Source organism: Somniosus microcephalus, chromosome 3 (genome assembly GCF_052327205.1).
Source record: "Somniosus microcephalus isolate GS21.2 chromosome 3, FLI_Smic_1.0, whole genome shotgun sequence".
Classification (NCBI taxonomy): Eukaryota; Metazoa; Chordata; class Chondrichthyes; order Squaliformes; family Somniosidae; genus Somniosus; species Somniosus microcephalus.
The window spans coordinates 240,166,069-240,183,420 of NC_140989.1; the positions used below are offsets into that span (position 1 = coordinate 240,166,069).

Below are 17,352 nucleotides of genomic sequence, written 5' to 3' on the forward strand. Positions count from 1 at the left end.
CAGGGTTCAGCACTCGAGGAACCTGCCCGCCGCCCAACGTGAACGAAGACCCTCCTTACCTGTCACGGAGTTGAAGTCTCCGAATGCGGCGTGCGCCGGGCCTCTTCCCCCGCGCATTCAGGAGGCACGGGGAAGAGAGAGAGAGAGAGACAGACTGGGGGGGGCGAGTTAGACGCCGCCGCGCAGCTGCTCCGCAGAGCTCCGTGCCGCCACTGCCGCACCAGCCTTTACTAAGATGGCGGCGGTAGCGGCGCTCGGCAGAGGCCCGCCCCTCCAGCCTTCACAAAGATGGCGGCGATCGGGGGCCGCTTGTTGACTGGGGCCGGGAGGTGCTTAGCTCGGGCGTGGGTGCGGAGGAGAGGCCGAGGCTTCGAGGCCTACCTGGAAAAACAGGGAAAGGTAGGAAAATTAATGAGATTAGATAAAAGATTTAGAAAGTAATGAACTTTTTTAAAAAACAATATGTGTTTTAAAAGCAACGTTTTTTTTAAAGACGCAGAAAGCGGGAAAAGGAAAGGAAAAGTTTGGAATCAAGATGGCGGCGACTCACCTCGGTTCAGAACGATAAGGTCCGCCCACACACGCACCGATTGGTCGACCGTCAGGTCACCAAAGCATAGGATTGGTCATTCGTCCCGTCACTCGACCGTAGGAGGGCCCGGCCGCACGCGCCAGCAACCCGGCGTATGACTGGTCGACCTCGAGGTCACTCTGTCGCTAATGAGCGGATAATGAGATGCTAATGAGCGGAATATTGAAGGTTTTTCGGATACCGCGGGCGCAATTTTTGTCTGCCCGAAACGTAAATATGCTTACCATCGTTTTGGAACAGTGAGCTTTCTTTCGACGTAACGCACGCGTAGGTACGCTCTGTAACTTTCGAGCGCATAGCCGGACAGACGCACACCCGAGACAGACAGAAGGACAGACAGATAGACAGACAGACAGAAAGAACGATCCGTTTATATATATAGATACAACTGTACATAGTTACATTTAAAGGGAAGCTAGATAAGTACATGAGGGAGAAAGGAATAAAAAGCTATATTGATAGAGTGAGATGAAAGTAAGGTGGGAGGAGGCTTGTGTGGAGCATAAACACCGGCACAGACCAGTTCAGCCGGATGGCCTGTTTCTGTGCTGTAAAATTCTATGCAGCGGGGAGTTAAACTGAGTTTTCTCGGCTTAAAGGAACTGTTTATGGTCTAGGAAAGTTGGAGGTCAATTCTCTAATGATGTCAAGAATACTACTGCCTCATGAAGTGGAGGCCAAAGTCACCCAGTTTGTGATTTAAACTAAGGGCCTACTCATCTCAGTTGCGGTTCCCCTCTAGTCGGCTAGCCAACAGCCAGGGCCTGCAGTATGGTCAGTCTCTGCTGTGTGCGGATAGTCTTATTTTCTGGCCACTTTCAGTTCACTTTGCTTAGAATTTTTTAAACTGCAGAAACTGTCCCCTGGCTCAAAAGCAGCTCCATATGCCCCAGATGAGAAGCCATCGAGCCATGGTGGGGGTCGGGCAAACTGCTTTTGCGGTTATGCTTTTCATCTATACCAGAGTTTCTTGGCACTGGGAGATGAAACTTTCTTCCTAAAGACATATTCCCTACCATTTTGTCTGCCATGCTCAGGTTGGAAGTACTCCTCTGAGTCAGAAGGTTGTGGGTTCACGTCCCACTCCAGAGACTTGAGCACGGAAAATGTAGGCTGACACTCCAGTGCAGTATTGAGGGAGTGCTGCACTGTCAGAGGTGTCATCTTTTGGATGAGATGTTAAAACGAGCCCTATCTGCTCTCTAAGGCGGACGTAAAAGATCGTATGGCACAATTTCGAAGAAGAGCAGATGAGTTATCCCCGGTGTCTTGGCCAATATCTGTCCCTCAATCAACATCACAAAAACAGATTATCTGGCCATTATCATATTGCTGTTTGTGGGAGCTTGCTGTGTGCAAATTGGCTGCCGCATTTCCTACATTACAACAGTGATTACACTTCAAATGTACTTCATTAGGTGTAAAGCGCTTTGGGATGTCCTGAGGTCATGAAAGGCACTATATAAATGCAATTCATTATTTCCATTTGCATCAGAAATGTCTCTTAGCAACCAGTATCACAGCAACATAGGTGGAGGCCAGTGCCTTCAACTGGAAACTGGGCATTGCACAGCAAGAACCAAAAAAGGAATTGGGCACAAAATAACCTTTTACTGCTCTTAGTTTCCTGCAATATAAACAATAGTGGTTGACTATCATTATTACAATGGGGAACTGAGAATTTTCAAGTTGATCTAAAGTGCAAAAATACAAAGCTTCCAATCAGTGTGTTACTCCAATGTTAAGTATGGGCACAGCCACCATTATTGCTTCTCAGTCACTGTTTCTGTCACTGTTAAAGCTACTGTCTGAGCCTCACTATAAGCTACTTGAATAGTGCCTCCTATAGGAACAGTCAATGCAGGCAAATTCATCCTGTTTATAATTTTAGAGGGAACAAAAAAAATTGGTGTACGCATTAAAGGAAATCCATAAAGCTCCAGAGAAATGATCACCAGGACCGACATCACCCACAAAGTGCTTGTTTCTCCTGCGGTGTTGTTTTCTAGTCCCTTTTAGTTGGTTTGAAGGAAGCATCTGATTGGTGCCCATTGCCTCCGCAGGTGACCCTGGATATGCTGCAGTACGAGAACATCACCGTACGCAGAGTTCTGAGCAGTGAAGAGGACCTCATGATACAGTTTGGCGTTCAGGAGCTCCCGTCTTGCTACCTGTATTTCACTAATACCACCCACAGGAAGGTCACAGTGTATGTATAACTCTCCAGTTACAAGCGCGTTGCACACTCTGTGTGTCACTGGCTCTGCTGTAAGCTATTGCCACATGTTCGGGACCATTGTTGTTAACACAGGGCGTGTTGTCTATACAATGCGTGTAGAACTGAATGTTGAAGGCTGTTTAATTACTCTGAATTCTTTCTGAAACATGACATCTCTGCCTCTCAATATCACACGTCATGCCCAATTGGGGCGGCCTTTTCTTAACCTTCTGTCCCACGAGCTGAGGAGTTCAGGTGATTTGAACCATGCCACAACATTCGCGTCTTGAAGATGCTGGCTTTTTATTCAAATAAAGCCTTCCCTCCTATTTTCTCTTGCGCTGTGGTGCACACCGGAGCTGAGCCGCCTCGAGTTAAATCGTCGCTTGACCCCATTGCAGTCACAGAGCAGTAGGGATGCCAACCCTCCAGCATTGCCCTGGAGTCTCCAGGAATAATCCATCAGTACAACCGATTGAGTAGTACTGATATATCCTGGAAAATTAAGCAAACTGCACAATACAAATTCAGCTGACAGCACTCTAAGCTTTTGGGAGAGTCTGAGGCCTTTGATTAAAAATTTTAATGAAGACATTGAAACACACCAAAAAAAAATTCAGTGGAGAAACTTAATTATGTTTCTGTAAAACATGTATTTTTTTTTAATGTTGTTTAAACCCTTATTTTGAACAATAGCAATTTCATTTACTGAGAAGCAAATGGCAGTGACATTTTCTTTCAGAAAATGATTTGTGGGAACTCGCTGGCCAGATTGTGCAATCACAGAGTGATATACCCGCGCTATAAAATATCTGCCATTGTACGTCACACAGGGTGACACCTAAAATACCTACACAGGAAAACAGCACGTATTTATTATGAGTATTCAACAAAATGCACACATCAATTTAATATATTAAATATATCAGCCTTTGCAAAGCCTGTCTGGGTAACAGAAAAGGCTGTCAGGAAACCAAGTCTATATCCAAGGGATAGAGTTCCTCCTTGCTCTTTGAAAAGTGCCATGGGATCTCTTACATCCACCTGAGAGGGCAGACTGGTCGACAGTTTAACATCTCACCTGAAAGATGGCACTTCCAACAGTACAGCTCTCCCGCAGTACTGCACTAGAGTATCAGCCTAGATTTTGTGCTTGAGTCTCTGGAGTGGGAACCCACAACCTCCCGACTCCAAGACAAGAGTGCTACCAGCTGAGCCATGGCTGACGTGCAGTTGGCTGGTGGTGCTCCTTGACTTGCCTGACATTCCCCTGCTGCACCTCCTCCCCCAAAAAAAGATATGTAAAGGAAGATTTTCATGGAACAGCTGATTGTGCCAATTTATTTATATATTATGTGTTAAACCTCTTTGAAGTATTATATCTCATTGAAATTCCTTTTTTAGCTAAAAACTGGATCAGGTGTGCATTCTGATGTACCATGTCAGTTTTGAGACAATGGGAGACTATTGAGCAGATCCCAGACCTGTTTGCACCTTTTAATGTTAGAATGATCTTCATCTAATACTTCTAGTGATGGGTAGGAAGAGGCTTAATTAAAAGTGACAATGCGGGTGCCATAACATTCACACCGAGAAGAGGTTTCTTATTCTCTGAATTCATTGGCAGCTTAGTGCGCTAATCCTCAATGCAGTAAGCTGAGGGAGAGGTCAGAGGTCAGCTTTGTCTGTTCACCTCTCTCTCTGGAAAAGCCAGTCTGGGGCAGGTTGATCCTGGGACAGTCAGAGTGAGATAATGAGGTCTATCTTTCTTAAGGTTAGCGCCAATCAGTTCAGTTAACAATGGGCAAAGTTGAATGATCTATTATTGTGATAGTAAAAGGAGCAATAGGATATAAGTAAATCTCCCTATGAAAACTGTATCAGTTAATTTATGTAAAATTAGTTTACAATTGTGCTTCATCTTGCAAGAGTGTCTTTCAGTCATTTTCCAAATAGAAAGCAGAATGCACTTGAATGCCCTTGGTCATGCTACCGTATAACTAGATATTGGCCGTAAAGGTCTTTTTCCAGATTTTAGGGGATATAAGGTCCACTTATGGCAGTGCTTGATGATGCTGAACCTGAGAATGTCATGGAGGCCCTAAGTTTAAAACAGCAGGTCACTAATTATCTAAAAAAACAGGCATTTTCCTGTTTTATGTCAAAGAGGAATTTTGTCCCCCTTGTTCCATTGTGCCCAGACTTTGATGCGTCAGTGCTACAAAAATGCCTTTTTTTATGTTGCTGGTCAGGCCACGTGTATCAGATGAGTGATACATAGAATTAGAAATGCATAGACTTTTACAACACCAAACAGGCCATTCGGCCCAACCAATCCATGTCGCCATTTACCCTCCATGCGAGCAAATAGTTCTAATCACAGTTACCCTCCCTATTCCCATACCCCTTCAAGCCCTTTTCCTTTGTCCACCTATCCAATCTAATCTTGAATGTTGACACAGTTTCTGCCTCAACCAATAAAGGTTTTTTTTAATTCGCTTATGGGATCTGGGCGTCGCTGGCAATGCCAGCATTTATTGCCCATCCCTAGTTTCCCTTGAGAAGGTGGTGGTGAGCTGCCTTCTTGAACCGCTGCAGTCTGTGTGGTGAAGGTACTCACACAGTGTTGACTGGGCTGGGTGTGCCGTTGCCATGTCTGTAGCCGGTTCATCAGAAAGTAATCGTTTGTCATCACACTCATTGCACCATTCTGCCCTAGTCTCCCTTCAAAAAGACAATGGTTTCTTAAACATTCTAGATTTCAAACAGCTTTTGTTTTACAGTTTTTGTTTTATCCACTTCTCTAAGTGCTGGGTGCCAGTGCCTGTTGGTGTTATAACGCCTGCAGAAGTCACTGCTGTGCTACAGCTCCTAGCCTAAAGAGCTGAGCACTGACTGCAAAGTCAGCACAACAACATATTCCTAATCAGAGAGGTTCTGGGAGGGTTCACACTTAAGGAGGTTTCTGGTATGTGTCTATATATGTGTGTTCCTGTGCATGTAAGTGTTGGTGTGTGTGTATGTGTGTGTTTATGTATGTTTGTGTATGCATGTGTGTACATGCTTGTGCACATGTGTGTGTGTGTAGATTTGTGTGTGTTTGTATGTGTGTAGGTTTGTGTGTGCGTAGGTTTGTGTGTATGTGTGTGCGTATATGTGTATGCGTGTTTGTATGCGTTTAGGTTTGTGTGTAGGTTTGTGTGTGCGTGTATGTGTGTGTAGGTTTGTGTGTATGTGTGTGCGTGTATGTGTGTGCGTATATGTGTGTGCGTGTGTGTGATTGTGTGTGCGTGTATGTGTTTGTGTGTGCGTGTATGTGTTTGTGTGTGCGTGTATGTTTTTCTCTTCCATTTTTCCCATTTGTTCTCAGCCATGCATCATTGAAAGACACAGACAGCCACAAAGCCTGTTCCTGATCCCTTGCCAATGATGCTATGAAGCCAGATGACAAACACTTGACAACGGGCTGCTTTTCACCTCCTCCTCTGTGGGGAAAACAATTGGCCTCCGCTCAGCGCCTGCCCATGGGGGAATCAGAAGCTCTGCGTGCGAAGGGCCATGGGCAGTATTCCGCGACTTACAGCCTCGCGGTGTAACGAGTTGTCGATGCATTGCTGCCACCTTTCCATTTTGCAAAATAAACTTCAATGTTTAAACTAACTTTGTGAATTGATGGCTGTGCAAAGGAAGGTTGCTGGGATTCAGCCACCTACCAGGGCATGCTGCACCATCCGTCTACCAGAGTGAGTAAGGCGGGCAAGAAGAAATTGTAGTCTCAGGGTTAGCCCCGATGGTAATGAGCTAGTCACCTTATAGTCACAGCTTTATACGCCCCCATTAGGTGACTGTGATCAATGCTTGGCCTGTCAATTAACTTAGTAATATTTGCCCACAGGTGTCAGTTATGGCCCAGTTGGTAGCTCCACTGCAGAGACTTGAGCACAAAATCTAGGCTGACAGTCACCTTTGCTCTGAAGGTGTCATCTTTCGGATGAGACATTAAACCAAGGCCCGTCCAACCTCTCTGGTGGATGTACAAGATCCCACGGTGCTACTTCAGTGAAGAGCAGGGGAGTTCTCCCCTCAACCAACATCACTAAAACAGATGATCTGGTCATTATTACATTGCTGTTTGTGGGAGCTTGCTGTGCACAAATTGGATGCTGCCTTTGCTACATTACGACAGTGACTACACTTCAAAAGTACTTCATTGGCTGTAAAGCGCTTTGGGACATATGAGGTCATGAAAGGCGCTATAGAAACGCAAGTCTTTCTTTCCACTGCAAATCATTCTATAGGCATTGGCAACCCTCACTCGAGGCTAGACTTCAAACACAGCCTTGGCATTGCGTGTTACCCTATTATTCTACCATGTAGGGCATCACAGCTGCACCTGATCCTGTTCTCAACCCGAATTGCCCAATTTTCAGTTTTCAGCGGTGGGGGGGAGGGCGGGGCGGGGAAGGGGAAGGGGAATGTGGGGATTGTCACTAGATGGTGATGAGGAGCAGGACACCTGGCTGATATTTGCCCACCCCCTCTGCATTGGAGCCAATTGTAGTAAAAAGCAGCTACTTCATTTTGTTTTACTCTTGAAATTGGGGGAAGAGAAAGAGAAGGGGTGAGGGCAAAGGTCACTGCATTGTCAGCCTTATGTTGGAACTGCTCTATGGTAATTGGGGTATCCAGTCGCCATGTTTGCAGTGAAATGCTTGTCAAACAGGGCCTTGCTGAAGCAATAAGAAAGAAAGAAAGACTTGCATTTATATAGCATCTTTCATGACCTCGGGACGCCCCAAAGCGTTTCCCAGCCAATTAAGTACTTTTGCAGAGTCATTGTTGTAATTAATGTTCTCATTATGCTTTGCGGCCACGCAGCGGTCTGGAGGTCCCACGCAGGCCACATGCTGGCTTCACGATGGAAAATCCGCACATGCGCAGAAATTTGAATGGGCCGCGCAGCCAGCTTAAGGGGCCGTGCACCCAAAAAAAATTAAAGGGAACATTGGTTGTAATCTAGGAAATGCGGCAGCCAATTTTCTAGAAACAGCATCTATTTTTTAAGTGATGCTGGTTGAGGGTTAAGTATTGGCCAGGACACCGGGGAGAACTCCCCAGGTCTTCTTTGAAATAATCATGTAGGAAACGCAGCAGCCAAAATTGCGCACAGCAAGCTCCCACAAACCGCAACTGGAAATGACCAGATAATCTGTTTTAATTATGTTGGTTGTGACTCAGTGACAATGGCTGAGAAAGCTGGTTTAGTGGGGTTTTTGTTCGGGTGGGGAGACTCCTTAATTAGGTGGCTGTAATTTTTTAAAAAGGTAAATCAACAACTGGAAGGCTCCCAACTTTTTTGAGCTGAGGGGACGGGGGCAGGGAGTGAGAATTTTACACACATTATGTTTCTCACACTTAAAAAAAAAAAAAAAAAATCTTTCCACAAGTACTGGATGAAGGAACAGTCGAAACGTGAACCTGGCTTTCTGTCCCCAGTACATTTTCCGGTATTTTCTGTTGCTGTGTCCGAAACAGTTAATGTTTCGCTGCATGGAATATCCACAGAAGATTGTACGACTCTTGCACAATAGGAAGATGTTCCAAACTGTTGCATGAAAACAATAGCGTTTTTCTGGGTGACTGAACAGAGGCAACCGGTGCGATCGGTGAGTTAAGTGACAAGCAGATGGGACGTTCTCTCTGTGAATGGATGATTAATGCCGTGGAGCTGAGCGGTGGCACAGAGCAAGGAGCAGTGGGGCAACGTGCCGCATTTGGGTAAATGGGACTTGCCAGGGAGAATTTCATCAGAGCCTGAGGGACAGATGTGGGAGGAAGCTAAAGTCAAGTGGAAGCCTGTCCCAGGCCACAGCCTCCCTTTCCACTGTCTCTTGTGACAGACGCCGGGGATAATTGGATGGTGCTGATGACATTATCAAAGTGCCAGGCTTTCTTCAGCGCTAGTGGAGGGGAAAATTATTTGTGATCAAGTATGAGGCCTCCATCTGCTCACAGTTAAACAGAGATCCACAGCCCTGCGTGTGTCTCAAAGAGGGGATAAACAGAACAGTAAATATCAGGCAGCCAGGTCACGGAGAATTAATGGCAGGGGCATGTTTGGGCACTGCCCTCTTTCAAACTTTGAAGACCACCCAGCTACTTCACTCTGTCTCCCATTGCGTCTTGTCACTTCACTCTTCCTTCTTTCTGCTTTTCTCTGCATCTTTCTTTTTCTCATCTCTCTCTCTTCTATTTTTTTTCTGGTTTTCTCTCTTTTTCTCATCTCTTTCTTTTTCTGTTTTTCTCTGTATTTTTCTTTTCTCATCTTTCTATCACTTTCTTTTTCTTTCTCACTGTTTTCCCCCTCTAACTCTGTCTCTCTCAGTCTGCCTGTCCCACCTTTTTCTTTTCTTCCCCTTCCTTTCACAAAGCCAAAGACATTAGGAGTGGTGACCAAAAGCTTGGTCAGAGAGAGGTGGGTTTTAAGGAGGGTCCTAAAGAAGGAGAGGAAGATGGGCAGTCAGAGGGGTTTAGGAAGCGAATGACATAGATTCAGAACTGGATAGCTGGCCACCATTGGTGGGACCAACGGAGGATGTGTAGTGGGTTTTGGTTTGGGGTTTGTGTCTGGCCAGTCAGGCGTATCTGAGCTGCTCCAGCCCCGTGCGGATCGAATCGCTTCCCCTCTGGTTCTGACCACCGGACTTATTACGAGCAGCGATATAAACAAAACGAGACCAGTGGTTTGGTGCAAAGAAAACCAATGTTTATTAAAAATAGAGAAAAATAAACACTATACAGAGAAAATCACTATGTATGTAACACAATTACACTTAGCGGGGGAGGAGAAATGGGGACACCGAGGGAAAATGACTAAAATGACAATTTTAGCAATCCCCTTAACTCCCACCCTTTACACCTATCTAAGTTGTCTTGCAATGGGCCAGAAAGTTTATGCTCACCAGTCTCAGATGTTAGAACGCCTGCTCCGTGCCCCGTTGCCTGCCGATGTCTTTAGGGTCGATCTTCTTGATGGTAAGGCAGGGCACCGGAGTCCAAGCGAGAGAGAGAGAGAGATGGCTTCCCAAGGGACTACTTATACCCCTTTCTGGGAGCCCTTATCACTCACCAGATCAGCTTGTTTCTTTGTCTGACCTGGACGTGTTGAAGTCTATACAAAGGAAACTGTTCTGGGCCCATCCACCTGGATGGCCAGTTAATCGGCCTTTAAACGTCCCATAAGTGTTTTCCTTTGTGCAACTGGTCTTGTGATGGGGCTATTCCAGTTTTAATGCCCCGTTGATCGTTTCCAAACAGTGTTGAAGTCAGCTAACGAAGGTCTGAATGCAGCTATTACATGTTGATTGTCTGTGCAAACGGCCTTGATGGGTTTTAATCAGAGGCCCGAATGCCACTGTTTGCTTCTCATACATAAATGCAGAAGGCCTGTCTGCCTTCTAATTTCTGGAACATTCCTTCTTTGTCAGCCCAAAACTGAAACTTACAGGCCTTGGCCATGAGGTTGACCGCAGCCATCTTGTTGAGCCCTGGAGCCCTGGATTTTAAACTCAGTCCAGCCAGGGTTTCTTCAATAAGCCAAAAGTAAATCTTCGGGGGAGACATGAAATTTGCGAATCCTTTCAGATGAATGTAAAAGAGGCCAGACTCTGAGGAATAGAGAGTGTGAAAGATGCAGGTGGGGAAGGGAAGGGGTATTGTAGGGCTGGAGAGATAGGGTGGGCAAGGCCATTGATTTCCATCACTCCACCATTGGCGGCCATGCCTACAGCTGCCTAGGCCCCAAAGCTCTGGAATTCCCTCCCTAAACCTCTTCACCTCTCTATCTCTCTCTCTCCTGGAACTTCAGAGTTTGCCACCCTTTCCTTGATACACAGAGCGACGTCGTGAGCTCGGAGTTCCCTCACTAGAGTCATGTGCAGTGGTGATACTAATGCATTACTGTCATTCGCTCCGTGCCCACCCTTAGTGTGTAGGAGCAGGGCTGAAGGATGGGAGTGGGCATCTAGCTAAGGTCCAGGGACTGCTTCTCTTTTACCGAAACGTCATCGCCTAACTCGAGTCTGACTGAAATCGATAACAGGTCTTTTTTTTTCTACCGCCCCCCACTGCTTCCCCCCCCCCCCCCCCCGGACGTTCAGGTAAGATCTGGTGAAGCATCCTCCCTTTGTCTCTTAACACGTATTGCAGTCCATTAGCAGGTGGACTTCGCTACAGAATGGCAACTCAGGGAATGGTGTGTGCCAAGCCTGCGGGCCGAGCGCTAGTGGGGAACCTGAGGGAGGAAAGAGAAATGTTTCTATCCCTAAAGGGGTGGTTTGAGGTGAAACGATGAACCTGCTTTGTGCTGAATCTGGCTGCTTCCCGATCCACAGGAAAATGCCAACACGCACCTTCTACACGTATTACTTGCGCCGGTTGCCAGGGGTGACACGTGGTGCTTACAAGCTGTTACCGGATTCTACAGACGGGGTCACAGTGCCACCATTGAGAGACTTCAACAGGTAAGATGTTTCTAATGGCAGGAGAAATGTGACAGGCCACAGCTGTAGCCCTCTCAACCCCTCCCCTCCGACCAGCATCCTGTTGTATTCCCGCTGGGAGAACTTCTGCGGCAGAAAGTTCCAGGAGTTGAGATGGTCGGGGGTGGGGTACAATAAAGCTGGGTTTGCAGGTGGAAGATGAGTTGCAATGGCTGTGCTGTACCACCCCTTTCTATCACTAGAGGGAGCCCATGACTCGTTCCCCACCCATCAGGTGGCTCTGGCCAGTTTCTCTGATTGGCTGCCGTGCAGATTCAGCACCTGGCCAGCAGAAAGCCCGGCAAAATCAAGCCCGGGCTGAAAAGGCCAAGTGCCAAGTACTAGGCCACGAGCGATGCCTCGATGTGACCAGCTCACTGAGAGGGAAGGCTTTCATCCCATCAGTTTGAGCTGGGGCTGGCACCTATTTGCCAAACCCAGAGCTGGACAGTGGGTTGATCTAATGCTTACTTTGCTGATATTTAATAAGTATCTAAAACCTCAACAATGAATGATAGCTTCACATCATAAAATACTAAAATAAATGGATTGTGCACTTCTGTTTGCAAATCAGACTTCTTGATGACTGCGTTCTTTTTAGACATTTCCAGAAATTCCACTCAGAAGACCAGACTGGTTCAAAACCGAATTGGATGGGGGAACAGCCTCAACTTGGGCTTGAATGAAACTCCATTCCCAGAGGTGAACGGACAGAGTTCTGATCCCTTGCATCATTTAGCTTGACACAGATAATCTCACCGTCCATATATCAGCCTTGGCCGCATACTCTGCATACGTTTTCTTAGAGGGCGGATGCAGAGGCTGATTTCCAGTTATACCAAAAGCTGAGAACACAAGTACCTGTGCCAGGATTATTTCTGAATTGCAAGTGAGGTCAGACCCCCAGTCGGCCGGCCCATCTTTTCCACAGAACTGCCATTTATAGGACATGAAGCCAGTCTGACATCTGACCCGCCCTGGGCCATGCAATGGGATGCACCTGGTACATCACCAGTAGCGTGCTGAGCAAGCCTGCCTGTATTTGTTTCAGGACACAACTCGTAGGCCCGCAAACTATTTTTCATTTTGAGTTTGAGCCTAAACCTGGATGGATTACTGCAAGCAACTAGCTCTCAATTAAATAGAAAGGCTAAACGTTTTACTCGACTGTGGTCAATGACATTCTACAGGGGGAACTCAAATCTCCACTTTTGTGATGAACTGCCCGAAGGGATGGAAACTGAGATCTGCAAGATATACAGAACTGTGTTTCTTTATCTTCTTGGAAAAACTCGCCAACTCAGTCATCCAGAGGGAGAAGTTCTGTCTTTTAAGAGTGGGGAATTTAAAGTCAATTCTGTCCGTTTTGCCAGTTGAGTTGTTCAGCAGCATTTTGAATCCCTGTCTGTGTCGAGGTGTAACTGTATCCCTGTCTTAGTAATGAGGTGTCACTGTATCCCTGTCTCAGTGTCGAGGTGTTGCTGTATTCCTGTTTCAGTCTCGAGGTGTCACTGTATCCCTGTCTCAGTCTCGAGGAGTCGCTGTATCCCAGTCTCAGTGTCGAGGTGTCACTATATCCCTGTCTCAGTATTGATGTGTGGCTGTATCCCTGTCTCAGTGTCGTGATGTCACTGTATCCCTGTCACAGTGTCGCGGTGTGGCTGTATCCCTGTCTCAGTATTGAGGTGTCACTGTATCCCTGTCTCAGTGTCGAGGTGTCGCTGTATCCCTGTTTCAGTGTCGAGGTGTGGCTGTATCCCTGTCTCATTTTTGAGGTGTCACTGTATCCCTGTCTCAGTGTCGAGGTGTCACTGTATCCCTGTCTCAGTGTTGAGGTGTCACAGTACCCCGGTCACAGTGTCAAGCTGTCGCTGTGTCCCTGTCGCAGTTTCGAGGTGTCGCTGTATACCTCTCTCAGCGTTGAGGGGTTGCTGCATCCCTGCCTCAGTGTCGAGGTGTCACTATCCCTGTGTCAGTGTCGAGGTGTCACTGTATCCCTTTCTCAGTGTCAAGGTGTCACTGTAGCCCTGCCTCATTGTCGAGGCGTCGCTGTATCACGTTTTAATTTCGAGATGTGAATGTATTCCTGTCTCAGTGTCGAGGTGTGGCAGTATCCCTGTCTCCGTGTCGAGGTGTCACTGTATCCCTGTCTCAGTGTCGAGGTGTGGCAGTATCCCTGTCTCCGTGTCGAGTTGTCACTATATCCCTGTCTCAGTGTCGCGGTGTGGCTGTATCCCTGTCTCAGTGTCGCGGTGTTGCTGTATCCCTGTCTCAGTGTCGAGGTGTGGCTGTATCCCTGTCTCAGTGTCGAGGTGTCGCTGTTTCCCTGTCTCAGTGTCGAGTTGTGGCTGTATCCCTGTCTCAGTGTTGAGGTTTAATTGTATCAGTGTCGAGGTGTGGCTGTATCCCAGTCTCAGTGTCGAGGTGTTACTGTATCCCTGCCTCATTGTCGAGGTGTCGCTGTACCCCTGTCTCAGTGTTGAGTTGTCACTGTATCCCTGTCTCAGTATCAAGGTATCATTGTATCCCTGTCTCAGTATCGAGGTGTCGCTGTATCCCTGTCTCAGCGTCGAGGTGTGTCTGTATCCCTGTCTCAGTGTCGAGGTGTCACTGTATCCCTGTCTCAGTGTCGAGTTGTGGCTGTATCCCTGTCCCAGTGTTGTGGTGTCGCTGTATCCCTGTCTCAGTGTCGAGGTGTCATTGTATCCCTGTCTCAGTGTTGAGGTGTGGCTGTATCCCTGTCTCAGTGTCGAGGTGTCACTATATCCTTGTCTCAGTGTCGAGGTATGGCTGTATCCCTGTCTCAGTTTTGAGGTGTCCCTATATCCCTGCCTCAGTTTTGAGGTGTCGCTGAATCCCTATCTCAATGTAGAGGTGTCACTGCATCCCTGTCTTTGTGTCGAGGTGTCGCTGTATCCCTGTCTTAGTGTCGAGGAGTGCCTGTATCCCTGTCTCAGTGTCGATGTGTCACTATATCCTTGTCTCAGTGTCGAGGTGTCACTGTATTCCTGTCTCAGTGTCGAGGTGTCACTGTATCCCTGTCTCAGATTTGAGGTGTGGCTATATCCCTGTCTCAGTGTCGAGGTGTCACTGTATCCTTGTCTCAGTGTTGAGGAGTTGCTGTATCCCAGTCTCAATGTTGAGGTGTGGCGGTATCCCTGACTGTGTTGAGGCGTAGCTGTATCCCTGTCTCAGTTTCGAGGTGTGACTGTACCCCTGTCTCAGTGTCGAGGTGTTAATATATCTATGTCTCAGTGTCGCGGTGTCGCTGTATCCCTGTCTCAGTGTCGAGGTGTCTCTGTACCCCGGTCACAGTGTCGAGGTGTCGCTGTACCCCTGTCTCAGTTTCGAGGTGTCGCTGTAACCCCTGTCTCATTTTCGAGGTGTCGCTGTATCCCTGTCTCAGTGTCAAGGTGTAACTATATCCCTGTCTCAGTGTCGAGGTGTGGCTTTATCCCTGTCTCAGTGTCGAGGTGTCACTGTATCCCTGTCTCAGTGTCCAGGTGTGGCTTTATCCCTGTCTCAGTGTCGAGGTGTCACTGTATCCCTGTCTCAGTGTCGAGGTTGTAATGATATCAGCACGTGTTTGCGTGGGTTTCCTCCGGGTGCTCCGGTTTCCTCCCACAGTCCAAAGATGTGCGGGTTAGGATGATTGGCTATGATAAATTGACCCTTAGTGTTAGGGGGATTAAATACGTGGGGTTACGGGGATAGGGTGGGATATGTGTTGGTGTAGGGGTTACAGGGATCGGGTGGGATATGTGTCGGTGCAGGCTCGATGGGCCGAAATGGCCTCTATCTGCACTGTGGGGTTTCTGTGATTCTGTGATTCTGTGAAATAGAGATGGTATTTGCCTGTTCGATTATGATGCCTTAATAGCATGATTGCATGTATTGATTGCTTGTGCCTGACCAGCAGAGGGCATGTGACTGAGAGAAGCAAGGCAGTGAGTTTAGTTTCAGTTTCGTTCTAGATGCATCACAGCATCGTGTCTCCTGTAAAAGCTGTATAAAAGAGTTGAACAGACTTTAAATTAAAACTCATTCTCTTTCATAAATGTCTCATCATTGAACCCACAAAGAAATCAATACATGGTGTCAGAAGTGGCTGAAAGAGATGAAGAGAAAAATTCTGAAGTTAAATCAGCTCTCCACAGATTAGCAAGCCAAAAGAGAACATCGTTGCTTACCATTAGAGAATAGCTAACGAAGTGAAAAATGGAAGGTTTACTCCCACCGGCGACGCTTCAGTTGACAGGTAATGTGGCTGAAAATTGGAGGAGATTCAAACAACGTGCAGAGTTGTATTTAGCGGCAATCGGAGCTGACGAGAAAAGTAATAAAAGGAAATCGTCACTGTTCTTACATGTCGTGGGTGATGAAGCGCTGGAGGTGTATAATAACTTCACATTCGTTGCTAATGGAGACAAAATGAAGCTAGATAAAATAATGGAACAGTTTGAGGCCTACTGCATACCTAAACGTAACGTGACGTTTGAGAGGCACAGATTTTTCGCAGGCGTACAGAAAACGGGTGAGACTATTGATCAGTATGTGACTGAACTGAGAAACAGAAGCAAATCGTGTGAATTTGGGGGACTGACCGACTCGCTGATAAAAGACAGACTGGTGTGTGGTATTCCAGATAATGGTCTAAGGGAAAGACTGCTAAGAGAGCAAGATCTAGACCTGGGAAAAGCCATAGCACTGTGTAGGGCTACAGAGACTGTGAAGTTGCAAGCAAAGGAGCTGTTCAGTGACAATAGCTGCAACGTGGATGCAGTGAGTAAGAACGGACACAAACCGTTTAACAAAAAGAGCGCCAATGTGAAAAAAGAGGCGTGGCCAGCGAACAAAAATGAAAGGGGCAATTGAAAGACATGTAGTCGATGCGGTACACAGCATCCACCAAAAAAGTGTCCAGCATATGGTAAAACATGCAATAGTTGCAACAAGAACAACCATTATGCCCGTTGCTGTAAGAACCAAATGCAACAAAGCAAGGTCCATGCAGTAGATGAAAGCGAGATAGAGGAGTTCAATGTAGATGTTGTGTCTGAAAACAAAGAAGAAGAAAGAGACTGGATGTTGACACTAAAAGTGAATGACATACACATTCCATTTAAATTGGATACTGGAGCACAAGTTAATGTGATATCAGAGACTGATTTTAAGAAAATTAGACCCAGACCAAAGATACATGGAATCAAAGTGAAAGTGACAGGATACTCAGGTACTGAAATACCAGTGAAAGGAAGATGCATTGTCAAAGTGACACACAAGGACAGAGAGCACACGTTAGCATTAATCGTGATGCCAAAGGAGGTGCAAGCCATACTAGGTTTAAAAGCCTGTGAGAGACTGAACCTGGTAAAGAGAGTCCTCGTTGTGGAAAGCGAAGGAGAGACAGTCTATGATGAACTCATGAAAGAGTACAAAGACCTATTTAAGGGTCTAGGCTGCATTCCAGGAGAACACACGATCAGAGTAGATAAAAGTATGACACCGGTCATACATCCATGCAGAAAAGTTCCGTTTGCTCTTCAAAAGCAACTGAAGGCAGAGTTGGACAGGATGGAAAGCCTGAACGTGATTCAGAAGATAGATGAGCCAACTGAGTGGGTGAGTTCCCTCGTCGTAGTGGACAAAAAGAATGGAAAGCTCAGAATTTGCCTGGATCCAAGAGATCTAAACAGAGCAATAAAGAGAGAGCACTTCAAGCTTCCTACACGTGAGGAAATCATGGCACAGTTTGCAAATGCAAAATATTTCAGCAAGTTAGATGCATCATCAGGATTTTGGCAGATGAAGCTGGACGAAGCAAGTTCAAGACTGTGCACGTTCAACAGTCCATTTGGCAGATACAGATTCCTAAGGTTACCATTTGGCATTGCCTCAGCTCCTGAAGTGTATCACAAAACAATCCATATGATCTATGAGCACCTGTATGGAGTTGATACATCAATGGATGACATCATAGTATGGGGAACCACGAGAACTGA

General features: G+C 46.6%; 1 protein-coding gene across 3 annotated transcripts in view; it reads left to right on the plus strand.

Annotated features, from left to right (window-relative positions):
• qsox1 (quiescin Q6 sulfhydryl oxidase 1) overlaps window positions 1-17,352 on the plus strand; it is a 275,366-nt gene that overhangs the window by 141,760 nt on the left and 116,254 nt on the right. For all 3 annotated transcript variants that reach the window (XM_085982257.1, XM_085982256.1, XM_085982258.1), the window contains exons 6-7: window positions 2,656-2,801; window positions 11,204-11,332. In XM_085982257.1, coding sequence (XP_085838383.1) covers window positions 2,656-2,801; window positions 11,204-11,332 — 275 coding nt within the window. The remainder of the gene's footprint in view (window positions 1-2,655; window positions 2,802-11,203; window positions 11,333-17,352) is intronic.